Source organism: Pantherophis guttatus, chromosome 1, assembly GCF_059756535.1.
Source record: "Pantherophis guttatus breed Tessera chromosome 1, ASM5975653v1, whole genome shotgun sequence".
NCBI classification, from domain to species: Eukaryota; Metazoa; Chordata; class Lepidosauria; order Squamata; family Colubridae; genus Pantherophis; species Pantherophis guttatus.
In genome coordinates, this window is record NC_142063.1 from 203,811,408 (window position 1) to 203,828,672 (window position 17,265).

A 17,265-nucleotide genomic window follows, 5' to 3' on the forward strand; every position below is an offset into this window, starting at 1 on the left:
CTCCAGTGCAACTAAAGTTCACCTGGTTGAAAGACAATTCTAACACCAATTGGTCATAATGTAATATCTGGTGATAATTAAGATTTATATCATTTTATCTACTAATCTGCATTTGGGCCATTCCCTGGCCTTTCATTAACATCCTTTTCTGTTTTTTTTTTTTCCTCTGACATTTCCACAAGGTGCCATGCAGCAAATCTTAATGGACGATATTACAAGAAAGGGACATACTCCGGTCCCTTTGATAATGGAGTGGTTTGGTCAACCTGGCGAGGCCTATGGTATTCCCTGAAATATACAGCTATGAAAATCAGGTTCCAGTCCTTTCTGGATGGAGAGAGTGGAAATGGTGAAATCAACTGAGATTTTTTTTTAAATGCACGTTTGAGAAAGAGAAGCAGGCATGCCAAAATTACTGTATATGTGGTCCTTGGCTTGAGACTTAGCATACTGAAAAAAATCTTACAGTAAGGAGCATGGTACAATAAGGAGCAAAATTAGAGTTTGCTTTGGTTTGCCAATCATTGTATTATCCCTGTATACCAGCTGACAATTAAAAAGACGGCTTTTCATATATACAGAATCTGCCCTCAAAAATGGGCCTGGAGGAAAAAAAAGCCGCTCTACTTTGTTGAAGGCACAAAGGACAATCTTGCTTATTATTTATCTTTCCTTTACAAAAAGTATTCAGTTGTTGAATTCCCGCTTTCCATAAACTGATACTTTTAAATTTGTTTTTGGAATTCATTTTGTTCCCCCTCTTCCAAAAATTAACCACCCTTCAGGGAAATGTAGAAAAAGAAAACGTTGTACGTCATTGGGAAGAAAGGGTTTTATGGTACATAAAGAGAGAATGAAATCAGTTTCATGTGAATCCCATCAGAGACTTTCTAAGGAAAGGAATGGGTTTCTGACTGCTGTAAGATTGAATGAATGTTAGATTGGGAAGGCAGGTTTACCTGGAATCTCCTTGTCCTTTTTAAATTTGTATTTTCAAAACTGATGACTTTCTTAAATTTGAAAAAAAGGAAAGAAAAGTGAAAATCTTGACAGCTGCCTAATTAAGTATACAGCTAGATGTGCATTTTCACAAGAGTTTTTTTTAATTATTCTCAATAAGCACCATATGTTAAAAGCTGTCACTTTTCAATTTATAATGTTTGAAATATTACAAATCCATGATGGGCTAAGTGTAGCTTTGGGATGGATGATCCCAAAGTTTTGGGATGGATGTTCTCTCAGCTTTCTGGTAAAATGTGAACTATTATATTAATTCCTAATGTGTGAGAAATTATCTAGTACATTTACATCAGCAATATTTAATGCAATTAAACCAGCAGCAATTGCAAAAAGACATAATTACAATTATATCATTGTCTTTCAAACAGCATAAAAATAAACATTAGTTCATTGTTTATCAATGTCTAGAATTTGTCCATTACAAAACACTAATAACATTTCTTGTTTCACATTACATTTTTTCACTTACATTTTCTGAAACAAACACTTTCTATTACTATATGTCAGTGGGAGAAACCAAGCCCAAACTGCTTAATTTTAAACATTCTTCAACTGAAATTTATTGAAATTTGCAAAAGATATGTTTCCTTGTAGGGGGAATAATCTTTTTTAAGGTGGATTCTTCTGAAGCAGACTATTGCTTTGCGACTGAGTATATCTAACAGGCTTGGCAAATTTGTAATTGGAGTTGCTGTGATGCAAACAGTGGTTAAAGAAGCATCCAGTGCTTGTCCAATAGAAATGAATAGACTGGCTATATTCCAGCTGTGCCTGTAACCACACTAACCTCTTAACTAATACCAAATGCAGACCTCCAAGTCTGATTTTATAGACCACTGAATGCCACGGTGTAGAATGTCAGACATTTTCACAGTCACTTAGCAGCCATTGGCGAGGAATTCTGAGGATAGTAAGGGTAACCAATTTAAAATGTATTATATGCTCCAATACCATTGTCCAATACTGTAAACTGTATATGTAAGCATACAGGGTAACTTTGGCCCTAAAGAGTCTATTTCTGAGATAGTTTAGAGAGAGACTCTGCACAAGTACATATTTAGTCATTATTTTTGTGTTAGGGTATCATTTACTTTTCCCAAGTTTTGGCCTGCTTCAATGGAATGATAATTAGGTCTCCTTCCCTTCTTAAGGAGTTTTCTGTTAAAGTACACTTTGAAAGTTTAAGAGTTTTTGCAGTTGCTAATGCTGCAGCTTCCCTTTTGCCCACAATAAATTCAGATCACCAAATTTTCAGCAGTCAAAGTACTTATTTCACCTTCATTTAACTCAAAATATCCAGGCAGGTCATACATTTGTTGTTCTGAGTCAATCAGAGCAAAGGAAGTGTTGTCATAGAAGTGGCATCCAGTATCAGATGGAAAGCTTTGACATTTGCTCTTTCTATACTGCGAGGGACTCAGGGTCTCTGCTTTCTGATGATCATCTTTGAGAGTTAGGAAAGTAGACTCTTTCCTCCAAGTACTGGCAGGGTTTAAAAAACGTCCACTTCTGGTTCTCTTATGCTCTGAGTTATCGACGCAAGATACGAAAGATCCCAGTGGACGATTGTGAACCAGATCTGGTGTCTTCTCTGGAAGCTTCTGTTTGTGAGCAATATGTCCCCCCCAGCTCAATGACTCTGTGGTCAACGGAATGCTGTGATACAGTTCAAGTTCCGTAGTGTTCTGTGCTACATTTTTAGATTTAACGCAGTGTTGTTTTTCCATAACATGATCCCACACTTTGGCTCTGCAGTGGTTGAATGAAGGCTGACTTGGCGTCAGGGTAGACATGCTTCTTTTCCGAAATGGCTTTGCTTTTCTAGTTTCATGAAAACTTGCTGTTCTTCTGAACTGTGAACTTTTTTGGTATCCTCTTTCTGTTGACTCTCCTTTGTTATCAAAATATCTGTGATGGCTTCTCCTCATTGAGGAATGACCAGGGCTCCACACGGAATCGGCCTGCAAAAATGTACTATCCATTCTAGAACAGGGTCTGTCCCCTGATAACTTTAGGTAATCGGGTGGCTGTTCTGGAAATGGAGATTTTATTCTAAACTTACTTGCAGCAGCTACCTCTTGGTTTTCTGTTTTCATTGTGTCCATGAGAGAGTTCTGAGCCACATGATAAAGTTTGGTTGTTTCTTTAAGTCCCTTTTTCTTCATTTCTTTCAACTGCTGCTGGGCAAGGCGATAGCTGTAAATGGGAGGGATGATTTTTTGAGCACTGGACTGCAAATTTTCATGAACTAATCCTCCTCCATCTTCGGGGACCAAATGAAGGCTTCTCCTGAAATTCAAGGTTATATCAGAAGTGTCTCCTGGGGAAAAACAAGAGGCTTCTCCCTCAGAAAAGCTTTCCTGTTGACGTCTGTCTGGACAAATATCCTCTTCATCAGAATTTTTTCGGAAGCCAGATGAATGAGGGGAGTCACAGTTAACTGGACTGCTGCACTTCGGGGTTCTGCAAAGCTTTCGCCATAAGGTGATAAGGATGGTTGCAAAGATGATAGATAAGCATAATGATATCCCAGTGATAGTTATTAGATTATTGGCAGCTCTTTCTCCTTCCATTTCAGGAGACAGTGGTGTGAGGAGGCCAGTTGTGGTGACTGAAACAAAGAGCAAAGACATCAGATAACAGACAGTTTATAAGTGCCAATCAACCCAACAAATTAAAATGCTTACTGTTTCTCACTCTATGGCCTTAAAGCACTTTGTAAACTACTTCAGCATTAGCTTCCTGATATCACTTTATGCCAGAAATTCACTAGTTAAAATGCAATCTTTTAACAGACTGATTTCTGATGCTTAAATATATGTAGCTTTGTAGTCACTGCTTTTTACTCAGATATGGTGTTGGAGCTGGCCCAAAATAAGTTTGGAGCCAATTTTCCCTCTTTCGTAACTAAAATTTATTGCACAATTAAAACATAGTACAAATGTGTGCTATTTGTGCAGAAGTGACAGCTTCATTCGAAATGGCTGTTCTAGCTATTCAGGAAACAAGGCATTTATTGTAAAAAAAATCTACTTTACTGGGACATTTTAGACCTGCTCTTCGTGTTCATGATTTTGTGAAACATTTTTGAGATATGTAAATTAAGAGCGCATAAAAGAAATAAGCTTGCCATCTCAACTTAATCAGGTATTTAGACCCACACAATGCTCTGTTGACCAGGAAGTGGACAGCACCAAACACAGAAATATTCTCTCTAAAGTAGGACTTGTAGTCAACCTTGTTTTGAGACAGAGCAAGCTCTGTATCAACCTAAATCTTTTAGCTTGACATGCTGTGGGCAGCAATTCCAAATAGGGCTTATCCTGGGTTTCTTAGGAATTTTGTAATCTTGGAGGTAAGGTTAAAAACTGTTAAAGACCATGTATTTACATAGCTGTCACTCAAGAATAATTTTATGACATCAATTGGTCAATGGGTCTACTTGTAGTAAGGATATGTATCTCAATATGTCCCTGATGGTGAACCTATGGCACGTGTGCCACAGGTGGCACGCGTAGCCATATCGGTGGGCACGCAAGCTCAGCTCCGGAAGTTGGCAAATGGGCCATTTCTGGCCTCTGGAGGTCCTCCGGGTGCGGTGTGGAATGCCGTTTTCACCGTCCCGAAGCTCCTAGAAAGGCTCTGGAGGCTGGGGAGAGCAAAAACGGGGCTTCCAGTCCCACCGTGCCATTGCATGCCAGAAGTGGGGGGGAGCGGGGGGGAGAGCATGCACATGTGTGGGGGGTTGCATAGAATTATGGATGTGGGCACACGTGTGCGTGACCACCCCTCCCCCCCTGCTCCTGGCACACGATGGCAAAAAGATTAGCCATCACTGCAATATGTAAACAATATATGGCAGCCTTTCCCAACCTTATGCTCTCCAGATCAGGGGTGTCAAACTGGCGACCCAGGGGCTGGAAGTGACACGGGCAGGCCACACCCACCCCAGCTCCGCGAAGGGAAAAACGTCACGATATGTCATGTGATCGCAACATGACGCCACAAGTTTGACACCCGTGCTCTATGATGTATGGGCTTGCAACTTGTAAAATTTCCAGTGCATATATAAATATTATACTACATTTTCACTGGACTCTAGGTGGCCTTAAATGGTAGTACCCTTGGAAATATTGATTACATGAGTACATTCAAGTGTGTCACTCAGACACAGCTCTATACTTGGGTTTCCTTCCCAAGGGGCTGCCTGCCCTAGACTTCCATGCTGACTGTTGTCCCCAAACAATATATTGGGCAGAGAGATCTCTTGAACACATACAAAAATATTGCAAAGTTGTATAGACTATAGTGTTTTTGAAACATCAAGCTTACATACTGGGACATTCCTCCAAAGAACACGGAGAAGTTTCTTGTTGCCTTCCTGGGCAACCTTGCACCATGTGGACTGGGGAAGGCATGACGCATTCCCGAAAACGCTCACGAATGCCACCTCCACAAGTGGCACTACACGAACTCCAGGCTTGCCAAGTGCTCCAGGATCCTCCTAGGAGAACATAAATTATGTTACTGTAGGAAATGTTCTCTGAAAGCTATCAACCATCCTGCACAAAAAAGCAAGATAGATGAATTTATTACTTCTAAAGAGTAAATGGATTCAAATTCCTTGTGGAAACTGAAATTATACCCCCCAAAAAATACAGTCAGCCCTTGACCCGTGCGATCGTCAGAGCCTTTTTTTTTACTTTTAAAAGCATTTTTTAACAACCTATTCAGCCGAATAGGTTGTAAAAAAATGCTTTTAAAAGTAAAAAAAAAAAATTGCTCACCACAGCTGATCACCCACCCCGCGCGCTGTTCTACTTACCCCATGCCTCCTTTTGGCATGCATGGTGCGCACTGCGCAAACACAAGCGCATGCGCAGCCAGTGAACCGGTAGTAAACCGGTTCAGATTTCACCACTGGTTTGCCCCATTTTTACGACCTTTCTTGCCTCAGTTGTTCAGTGAATCACTGCAGTTGCTAAGTTAATAACACGGTTGTTAAGTGAATCTGGCTTCCCCTTTGACTTTGCTTGTCAGAAGGTTGCAAAAGATCACGTGACCCTGGGCCATTGCAACCGTCATAAATATGAAACGGTTGTAAAGCATCCAAATTTTTAACACGTGACCATGGGGATGCTGCAACGGTTGTAAGTGTGAAAAACAGTCATAAGTCTCTATTTTCAGTGCCATTGTAACTTTGAACAGTCACTAAATGAGCTATTATAAGTTGAGGACTAACTGTAGACCATTAGTGGCTTCAGTGGTTATGGGGTAGACAAAAAAATATGAGAAATTCACCAGATTGCAAATGGTAGCAGAAGATCTGGGGTATATAAATGCCGTACAGCAAGGTAACACAGCTGAAGCTGATGACCCTTCAGGAAAGTGCATTTTTGTGATGAACTTGCTTTTCTATTAACTAGAAAATAACCCAAGGCCAATTAGCAGGAAACAGCATCTATATACATATGCATATGTATATACCCATCACACTCTCTTCTTTTAGGGTAAAAATCTTTATGCAAAAGGCAGCAAGAAAATGATTAATAATGTCAAACAATGGAAGGCATAAGATAATATATATATATATATATTGGGGTTCTACCTTCTTCCGCATGCCACTGCATCCCTTTTTAACCTTGCAAACCATTCTTGCTTCTATCTCATCTGCACATTGGCTTTTGTTCCTTAAGCAACACTCCTGTCTTCTTCACCGATTATGCTTGAGAGATTTAAAGTGTTACTAACTGGGTATTAGTAGATACATTTTACATAAATCTAAAAAAAGAGAACCAAAAGTACTCTTAGCTGCAGCATAATATGGTCTAATTCTACAAGCATGAATTTTGTCATTTTCATGCCGTCTTGTTTCTGGATGGCTTTCAACCTTCTGCATAGGTAAAACCAACATGTAGAATGACTGACCTGGAAAAAAGTCTCCACTTTGTGGTGATCAACACTGCAATTTCTTCAGACTGACACCTAATTCCTAACAGGTGATATATCATGTTATTGAAGCATTAAGTGATTGTCACTGAGTGACAATGATAGAGGAGTCACATGTGGAGATGGAGCAAACCTTTTTCTACGCAATGCTTCTAGATTCAGTCCCTCAGCACCTCCAGTTAAAGACATATAAGAAGTGGCAAGAGAGACTCTAGACTTGTTGACCATCCTGGGCAGCGGGCCCAATAAATAATCTGATGTTATATAAATTTTAAAATTTCACATTAGAAACACAATGTAGACAAACATGATATGAAAAATTGTGCTGTTCAAAATCTGTTGAAACATAATATTTCTTGATTACAATTTCCCATTAAGCAAATACCGGTACCCGTAATATGCTAATTCTGGCCTATATCTCCAGGTAACTCCTCTATAAACAAGGGGAAAAAAATACCTGAATACTTGGTAAAAAGAACTGACCTGCCTAGTTTCAGATCCAATTTCATGTAGATAAATTAGACTGTGTCAAAATAGGTAAGAATCCAAGATGGGAGAAGATAAGGCTGAGCTCAAAATTTCATTCACTAAACTTCAAAACCTACACACACTGTAGGATTCCAACCTCTATTACTCCCAATTACTGTGGTCACATATATTAGCCACATACTACTGGGCTACAGGTTTCTCACCCTTCTTCTAAAAAAATCCATAGAAACAATTCAAGAAATGAAAAGAACAATGAGCCCTATCTTCTGGGACTGCTAGGAACAAGTGAAATGCTTCAGACAACTTTCAGAAACCTCAGTTTGTCAGTTGCATCAAAGTTCTCCAGATTAAAAGCTCCTAGGTTAGTCACACTGGTTACCATACTAGAAGAACCTAGATTAGCAAATTCCCCTATATCAAAACTCAAGAATGGTGTCAAAGACTCCTTTCATCTCTATTGGGTCAGGAATGTCTTCCTTTGAACCACTTCCTTTCTCCTTTCCTTCCTTCCTGGTCAATGAGCTACTGGGATGGGAGAAATCATTCTTGCAAGTGATTTGAAATAGTTGGTTGAGAAAGTTTTTATAATTAGGCCATCTCAAAATAGAAACAGCTATACCAATACAGTATATTGATCACAGTGCTTTCTGAAAGGTTCTCTTGTTTATGGCATAATTTCCCCCTTTGTCCACTATACTTAATTCTCATTTCCCTATAAAATAGGAAAGAACAGAGCTTGGATGGGTGATGATTGAGTCATCACCCATCCATGGGTGCCCATAGAGCTGAGAACATGCAGCTCTACTGGAATTACCAGAGGGTTTGTGCTGGCAGCCCTGGTTCTAAGCCTTTAGTAACTGTTTCAAACAGAGAAATAGGTGATTCATTTCCTGGCATAGAAGTAATGTTTAATTTTTGTATGTTGGGCTGCTGAGAAGGAGCAGAACTAATTGTAAAAAGCCTGGCAATTAGAGACAACTTCTTCATAATTGTGGAACATTTAATAAATAAGACAATTTACCTCAGAAATGACACCAGTATGATTTTCAATGGCTTACCCTGGAGGCCTTCTCTCCCAGACAAAGTAGAAGGTCCAGTAATAAACAGCTACCTATTCAACTGCCAGAATTATTGCCATGGTGAGACTGCCTTGTGCCCTCCCTCCCTGAAAAGGAATTTCTAATAATGCCAAGCAACAACCCACATTCTTCCAGTTTGAACTCATTCATGTATAGCTTGAAGAGTCTATCCAAATTAGCCCCAACACACAAGTTGTATTGGTGGGCAATGGAACCTGGATCCTATGGTACCGTGTAGGAGTTGGTTGCAGTATCCTAGTACCGAATGCCATAATACCCATATATCACACTGCCATAATCTAGCACTTTACAGATATGTTGGTCTGTGAATCTTGGCAGCTGTAATCCCAATACATTTTGCAAGACACCATGTGTGATCTATGATCTCCACAATAATCTTATGTAAGGTTCATCTATTTACTATGTGAAGAGATTCGAAATGGCTGTTGGTTCATTTCTTTCTAAGATCGTGTAAGGCTACACTTAAAAAAAAACTATCTGTGTTGCATGTTACATAGTAGTCATGATCATCACATTTCTTTGGATATTTGCTATAATTAATTGCAAAAGATAGAGGTATTTTCCCAGTTGGTTGAGCAAATCACTTGTATCTCACCAGAACAACTTGGCATGTTTCTGTAAGGGACTGGATACTCCTTTCTTTTTCTAGCTGAGGTTTGCACCATAAAGTCTGGTAGAAAATCAAAGTGGTTTGCCAAGCCTTGCCCAAGGCAGCCTGGAACACTTTGTGACTAATCTGGATCTGAAGCCAATGCTCACACATTCTGCATTATTTAAATTTACTTGAATTGCCTCATCATCATACAATATGATGATGAATTCCTAGAACAGGGAATACTTTTTAGAAAAAATATTTAGACAATACAAGAGAAGATGTATAAGTTGAAATGAAGCAAAGGACACAAATTAGATGGTTATGAGATCTGGGTTGCAATGATCTGGGCAATTATTAGATGGCAGGGAAAAAAAAATACAGGTAGTCCTCGACTTACAACAGTTCATTTAGTGACCATTCGAAGTTATAACAGCACTGAAAAAAGTGACTTGTGACGTTTTTTCACAGGGCTAAACGCACTTAACAAATGTTTTACTTATCAACATAAATTTTTGGTTCAATTGTGTCCATAAGTTCTATCTGTATTTTTCGTCGCAGCTATCTTGTGGTCTTGTGGATTTTTGCAACTCACATCTAGTGCCTCTACTTTAGAAACCACAGAAAATTTCTTTCTTTTTAAATAAGAGAGGCAAGATTTCAATGGCATAGTCCAGCACCCTACATAGGAGACCTTGTATATAGAATATACAATTTATTTAGATGTTTTAAAAATTCATAAGCTATTCATTCCTTTAATAGGTATAGGAACATAGAATACAATCCTTTCTCCTTGTCCTATCATCCATCTAGCAAAGGCAAAAATTTGACCATATTTAGCAGAAATCCTATCCTGTATGTGCAGCTCAGCACTGTTGCAGGCTTATTTGCAAAACTTGATGGATTATGCTTTTGTATTATACTCTAGTTTCCAGAAGGAATATGCATCCAAGAAGACCCTGAAATCCTTCAGTTTCAAATGAGACATTTTGGAAAAGTAATACAAACCAACATTCCTTTGGATTAGTACACATTCTTTTGCCCATGGCGCGGAATTCACTTGGTTGGAAGAGCTAAATTCAAAACAGTATTTGTTTGTGCCACTGTCGAACAATGTGCAACTGAGTTCTAGCTGATGGTCCTCTGGATTCAGGATGCTTTCATATAGCTTTGACACCATTTGGCCCAAAGGGTTATACTTAAACACAGCAATGCGTCCAGCAGAAGATGTACATGGAGGAGAAATAACAGAAGCCACAACCGATGACTCACATAGCACTTCTTCTGATATGGCTAGCTTGTATCCAAATTTGCGCACAAGATCTATAGGTCCTGATGAAGCAATGATTGAGCCTGTCTCTGCTGATTTCAGTAATGTAGTGATGTATGCTTCTGGGCTAATCACATGGCAGTCCAAATTCACCCACTGGGACTCAAAGAGCGAAACGCTTTTCCTTGTTCTCAGGCCCAGTGTCTCATTTGAGATCAATGTCCCTAGTTCATATAGGTTGCTGGTTAGAATGACATCCAGAGAAATCACTGTTTTATTTATGGGACATAATAACTCGTTAGTAAACAGCCCGAGCTGAAGGGAATTCCCATGACCACCTGACGTCCTCCTCAAATCAAAGTCAAATATAGGCCATTTCACGTTGAGTAGAAGAGTTTCTCCGTTCTGTTGAGAATTAAGCCTTCCGATGTTTTCAGAAGCCAGCTTCAACCAGTAATTCCCAGCATTCTTAAAATAGGAACACTCAAAACCAATCACACCTTGACGCTGGTTTTCTGGAAGCTGTTTTTTGGCAACAATTTGGTTGCTGCTGGCCTCCATGAGTAGAACAGAAGTGTTTTTCAGTGTGTTGTTAGCATCATAATAATTCTGAAAACTAACAGATACTGTAACATTGCTTAAAGCTATATGAGTCTGTTGGTCCAAGAGAAGTTTGATTGCTCCGAGAACTGGAGGAAAAAAGGAATTTGATAGCGCAATTAATGAGAAGAGCATGAAGACGTAGAATTTACATGCTTTTCAGTAAATTTAACCAAGTATAGCATTTCACCTAAGGCATGACAATTCTCAACATCCCTGAAAACTATACACTATGGGAATGGATGCTAGAATTACAGTCTCTAAAGGTTGCTTTACATACCTTAATCTACATAACACATGGCTCACAACCTATTATCTGCTTAATTTACAATCCCAATTTAATTTAATTGGGATTGGACTAGAAGACCTCGAAGATCCCTTCCAACTCTGTCATTCTGTTTTAATCCCTATTTAATGTAATGGAATACCAATGTTCATATGCAGAACAGGTGAAAGATTCAAAAAGCCCAATTCTGTTTTTCAAAATAGTAATTCTGTCCAAACTGTGTGCATATGTACAATTGCTGAGTTATACAACAATTAACATGAAGTAATGAATTTGCATTTATAATGTGCTAGGTCCATTAATTCTCTCTTTCTTAGCTGTTTTTAATAAAAGTAAGTACATCTCTTAACCACAAGCAAGAAACCCCTACTGTCTCCACTCCTCCCTCCTAAATCTTCTCACTTACCATTCTTACAAGCAAATAATTTTAAAGCTGCTGCATCATACAATGTAACAGACAGCAACTACATTGGCCAAACCTATCTCCGCTACTTTTCATTCCCTGGGTTTCATACTGGATTTCAATTTTTTTAGAAAAAACATCTGTTTTTCTAGAAAGTTAAAAACCATTAACTAGCTAAAATTAAAGCTCCTAGCTAAAACTTTAAATAGTTCCCTTGATGTTTGCCAAAGAAAATACTTAAAACTGTTTTGTACTGTATATACCAAGGTAAGAGACCTTATCTTCTGCTTGGTTCAATTCAATTGTGGCAATGTTGTTGCTGTTAAATCTAAAATTCATTAAGAATTGTGATTTTGGATCCATGACATTGTCTGCTTCCCCACCATCCAAAACCACGATTGGGGGAGGGTCCTTTTTTTTTTTTTATACAGAAATTCACCCTTCATATATGGAGGGCAGAGAAAACAGAGAGGAAAACAGGCTAGTCTGCTTGCCCCAGTCTTCCTCCAGATGTTTAGAGTTATAGGAGAGGAGAATAACTCAAGTTTCCTCAAGCCACCTACTGAATGTCCAATTTAGTGTTTTTTAATAGACATCAAGGAATGATGGGATTTGCCAGTCCACCCATCTGGATTTGACATTTCAAAATGATAAAAGTGGTGTCATTTCCATCTAATGCTTCCACATACTCACCATAGTCACAGAGCACAACTAGAAGTAGGTTTGGAAAAATGTTCAACCTCTGTTTCATCCTGATTTGGTGATCTCCCAACTCCTTTTATTCTTCATGTCCTATTCCAGCCCAAAACAAATTTCAGTTCTTATACATTTCTCTGAAATCAAAAGCCATGGAAATAAAAATCAAAAGACGATGCCTATTAGCTCTCGGAAGACCTGCAATCCTAATTCTTAGACTTTCCAAACATCTTCCCTTGAAGTTGTATTTTCAATCTGATGTCCATCATTTTCGTCCAGTATAGTCTGTGGTCGCAGTGGCTGGAGCATCAGCCTCCACCATATAGCTATCATTGAGACTTTTATGCAAATAAGAAACTAAGAACTACAAAGAAGACCTCTGGGAACCAGACGTTTGAAACTGGTGCTTCTCTATACTTAATTAAGTTGTGCAAAAGCTAACTAAATGAATTCAGAATCTCAGCAACAATACACCTGAAATATGTAGGTTGGGCTAGCCTGGACTAGATACAGATTGTGTTGCCATAGCATGGCAAAAGCATCCAAAAAGGTGCCTTCGCATCATTAAGCAATTCAAAATGCTCTTACACTGCATGCAATGCCATTGTTTTAGAATAGAAATACACCTGCAAAAAAGTGGTTTCTGTATTCCATGAGAAGTCTCACTGTCCATGAACAATCCAAGCCTCTAGCAGACTGGACCCTGCTAGGGGTCCAGTCTGAACCTTTGGTTAAGACCCTCCAGTCTTAACCAAAGGTTCTGTGTCACTGCAAAATTGTTAAATATATGCATGCACAATGCAATTCCACCTCAGGACACAAAGCTGAGCTAGGCCCTTTAACATACTTTCAGTACTGACAATAACACATTACTCTGTATTTATGACAATCCTTTAAAGTTATTTTAACTTTTCATGATCACTTTATTTTCCCATTGCAGACTTGCTCCCATCTTGATTCTTTCTAATGTTTTCTGCTATTAGCCTGGGGGATCTGGATTTCAATTACATACTTCATTAGTTTGCACAGAAATTATTGGGTAGCTCAGAAGTTCAGTGAAAGAAGAAGAGAGAAAAAAACGTGGAGAGAGTATTAGAGCAATCAATGAAACACTAAGAGAGAAATCCAAAAATCATGTTGAGACAAGAAATAATGAGTTCATGTTCAACTGCACATGGCCAGATTTTACTGAATTGATCAACTCCAGAGCAGAAACAGATTGGTGCACAAAGGAATCACAAGCCTTTTAAAAACTATACAGGTAGTATACAGGTAGTCCTCAACTTACAACAGTTCATTTAGTGACCGTTCAAAATTATAAAGGCACTGAAAAAGTGACTTATGACCATTTTTCAACCTGTGCAGCATCCCCACAACCGGGTGATCAAAATTCAGATGCTTCACGACTGGTTCATATTTATGACCATTGCTGTATCCCAGGGTCATGCGATCACATTCGCGACCTTCTGACAAGCAAGGTCAATGGAGTAGCCAGATTCATTTAACAACCGAGTTAGTAACTTATCTACTGCATCAATTGACTTAACAACCTAACTGGCAAGAAAAGTCGTAAAATGGGGCAAAACTCAGTTAACAAAGGTCTCACTTAACAGAAATTTTGGGCTTAATTGTGGTTGTAAATCAAAGACTACCTGTACTTTTGAATAAGCATGAACAAAAACAGTGTTCTATGTGTGCCAGCATCCTTGAATTTATTTTACAAACAAAAGCAAGCATCTACACAGTTTTCAAAAATAAAGAAGTCGTTATTGCAAGCAACATGGTACAGGTGATCCTCAACTTACGACCACAGTGGAGCCCAACATTTCTGTTGCTAAGTGAGGCAGCTGTTAAGTGAATTTTGCCTCATTTTCTTGGTAAGTGAATCACTACAGTTGCTCCATTGTGGTGGTAAATCGAGAACTACCTGCATTCCCAAAGCAAGCCACCGACCGTCCCACGAATATACATTGCACTTTTCTTCTCCGCCGACCCATAACTTAAGTGCCTACCTACTATTTCAAAAGCGCGCTGGGCAACTGCGGGACAAGAGGCGTAACAGGCGGAGCGGGAGGAAAAGAGGCGAGCGCACTGAAGGAGTGCTGGCCGCCGTATCCTCGGCTGCGCGCCCTGGCAGCGCAAAGCGATCCAGTCCAAACTTGATCCTCGAAGGGGATCTTCTCTTCAGTTTGCTCAGGGAAGGAGCTCCTCAGCGGGACGTCAGGTGAAGAAGTTGAGGAGCAAAAGCCGCGGGGGCGCCAACAGCTGGCCTCGCCGCCGACCTCTCGCCCGTTTCTCCCCACGTTGGGGGCTCATGTCTGGAGCGGGAGCACCGCGGAGGCTTTTCCTCTCTGGCTACCGGAGGAGACGCGCCCCAGCTGGAACGGAGAGAGATGCGCCTCTGGCCTCGGGCGTGGCGCAAAAAAGAGAGAGCGTGTGTGTGTGAGAGAGACGGGAAGCGGACAGGCTGGCTGGCTGGCCCGCCCCACTGGAAAGCGCTGGCGCAGCCGCCGAGCCCAGCAGGATCGGGAAAGAAGCGCGTCCCGCCGCCTCTCACCGCGCCCTTCTGCGGGAAAAGTCTGATTTCCTCCCCTGCCCCCCCGTTTAGAATTGCGGGACTAGTTTATGAGGCGGGGCAGGACTTTCCACACACACACACACACACCGACCGGCACTTGCGGAGAGCGCGCGATGGCGCCCACAAAAGTTTGCCCGTGGTTAAAAACACGCGGTCTCGTGGGAACCCGCGACAATCGGGTTCAGCGCCGCGCTCTCGGCGAGATGACAGAATCCTAGTTCCCCTGAAAATCTCTGCGCGCCTCTTAGGCGGGAAAGAAGCGCGGTGGGAAGAGTCCGGAGGTCCCGCGCGCTCCGGGCAGCAGAAAGCTTTGAGACAGGTGGAGGTTTGGCGCGGAGGGTGGAGATTTTGGATGGGGCTTCCCCCCCCCCGTGTAGTTTTCAGGTGCGAGGGACGTATTTATCTGCGAGGAAGCCTGGCGGGCGAAAACGTTTTTGCTGGTGAAAGCTATAGGATCGCTGTCCGGGCACTGAGTTTTTCTTTTAAGCTAGAAACAGGATGCGCGTATTTCCTTACTTCTGCACAGAAATCACACACACTTCCTTAAACTAAGCATAGTAGTAGCCAGCAAGATTTCTCCATTGGATCTGGGCTTTTGACAATTGACAGGACGAATGATGATTTGTTAATGAATTCTAACTGAAGGACCATTCAGTTGATCCGAAAACGGGTGAAACATTAAATAAACTATTGTAAAAGGCTAAATAATGCTTGTAAGGGCCTCTTCAGCTGGACAAGGTTATATGCTAGAGGAGGAAATGGGCCCTGCCATCTGTGGCTAGAGATGCCAGAGAGATTGATAATCTTTTGCAGAAATGAAGGCAAGCACTCCCTGTGATAAATGAATAGACCTGTTGAAAATTTGTTAAAAATGGTGAATGAATTAGATGTATTATAAAAGAGCTGGAGATACACTCCTTGTTTACAGATCGCATTGGGGACAGGCAACTCAGTCATTAAACAAAGCAGTTACTAAGTGAAACCACAACTGTGCTTATGCTCTTCCTTCAGCTATCCTTTGCTGAAGTATACAGATCTGCAAAGATCATAAATGCAAGGGCTGATCATAAAGTTACTGTTGCTACCAATTTAAGATGCTTTCAAAATGGGATTAGTCAAATTAATGTAGGCTGAGACAAACCATGACTCCTACTTATAATAGCTGTTTATCTGATGGGCAATATGAATAGGAGGTACTAGTGATTTCTGTCCTTTGTGTAAGCATCTTGGAGACGACTGTTTAGTCATTCTAAAATAGCTTACAATAGTTTATAGATCTGTAACCTCAAGAGTCTGTCACCAGGGCCCTCCTTGTATTAAGATTTGCTATCATTTTAATACATTTCTGCACCAGTCCACCAAATGGCATTTGTACAAGGAAAACGAATACAGACACATCAGCAAAATGACTGCCGGGTGTGTGTGTGTGTGTGTTTGTTCTTGTATTCTCCCCATAGCTGTTTCATGAACTGAACTTTGTGGGTTCAGTTAAACAAAGATAAATATTATATATATGATAAATATATGAAGGATAAATATATTAGGGGACTGAAGACTATTAACATATGAAAAATGGTTGCAGGAACTGGGTATGTCTAGTTTAATGAAAAGAAGGACTAGGGGAGATGATAATTCCAATATCTCAGGGGTTGCCACAAAGAAGAGGGAGTCAAGCTATTCTCCAAAGCCCCTGAGGGCAGGACAAAAAGCAATGGATGGAAACTAATCAAGGAGAGAAGCTACATAGAACTAAGGAGACATTTCCTGACAGAACAATTAAGTCAGTGGAACAACTTGCCTCCAGAAGTTGTGAATGCTCCAACACTGGAAGTTTTTAAGATGAAGTTGGATAACCATTTGTCTGAAATGGTGTAGGGTTTCCTGCCTATGCAGGGGAGTGGACTAGAAGACCTCCAAGGTCCCTTCCAACTCTGTTTTTCTATTCTATGAATTCTGCTTGATTAGCCATATGTCAAGAGTGTTGCAATGGAGTTTTCATGTCCCTTGCTGCCCAGACAGAGATGAGGAACTTGCACTGTCTGAGAAGAGCTTGGCTAATTCCACTCCATGGCAGCGTTGAAGTAGCAGCCATAAAATGTGATGAGATTCCCAGCAGTAAGGAAGGTCACCTATGCCATCTTCTTCCTGAGAGGGTCCTTGGTGTTCTCTCAGCTTGCTTGTTTTCTTGCAGTTTATATTTTGGTGTCTTGCCTGTCTGTGTGGGTGGAGGCGGCCTCAGAGATTGTTTGGTTGGGCTGTTTACTGATGGTTCTGGCAGTTTT

General features: G+C 40.5%; 2 protein-coding genes across 7 annotated transcripts in view; one reads left to right on the forward strand and one right to left on the reverse strand.

The window, feature by feature from the left end:
* LOC117674299 (fibrinogen-like protein 1) overlaps positions 1-1,417 on the forward strand; it is a 25,834-nt gene extending 24,417 nt beyond the window's left edge. For all 3 annotated transcript variants that reach the window (XM_034432235.3, XM_034432236.3, XM_087886828.1), the window contains one exon: positions 183-1,417. In XM_034432235.3, coding sequence (XP_034288126.2) covers positions 183-363 — 181 coding nt within the window. In that variant the 3' untranslated portion in view covers positions 364-1,417. The remainder of the gene's footprint in view (positions 1-182) is intronic.
* On the reverse strand, positions 1,304-15,440 carry THSD1 (thrombospondin type 1 domain containing 1). Of its 4 annotated transcripts, none has more exons than XM_034432233.2 (5): positions 14,418-15,440; positions 12,403-12,542; positions 10,159-11,109; positions 5,357-5,524; positions 1,304-3,631 (listed from the first exon to the last, which is right to left on the reverse strand). In XM_034432233.2, the coding sequence occupies exons 2-5, from the start codon at positions 12,458-12,460 to the stop codon at positions 2,256-2,258; spliced, it is 2,553 nt and encodes an 850-aa protein (XP_034288124.2). In that variant the 5' UTR covers positions 12,461-12,542; positions 14,418-15,440; the 3' UTR covers positions 1,304-2,255. The 4 variants fall into 4 exon arrangements, with proteins under 4 accessions (XP_034288124.2, XP_034288125.2, XP_087742901.1 ...); XM_034432234.2 differs by having other exon boundaries at positions 14,422-14,986; XM_087886775.1 differs by having other exon boundaries at positions 12,403-12,501; positions 14,418-14,985.
* Positions 15,441-17,265: the final 1,825 nt, after the last annotated feature.

Coding starts and splice junctions, on each gene's coding strand:
- THSD1 (XM_034432233.2), bottom strand. CDS start 12,460: ATGAAACAGAGGTTGAACATTTTTCCAAACCTACTTCTAGTTGTGCTC. Junction 5,525..10,158: donor ACTAATCCAAAGGAATGTTG/GTTTGTATTACT, acceptor ATGTTCTCCTAG/GAGGATCCTGGAGCACTTGG. Junction 3,632..5,356: donor TTCTTTGGAGGAATGTCCCA/GTATGTAAGCTT, acceptor TCTTTGTTTCAG/TCACCACAACTGGCCTCCTC.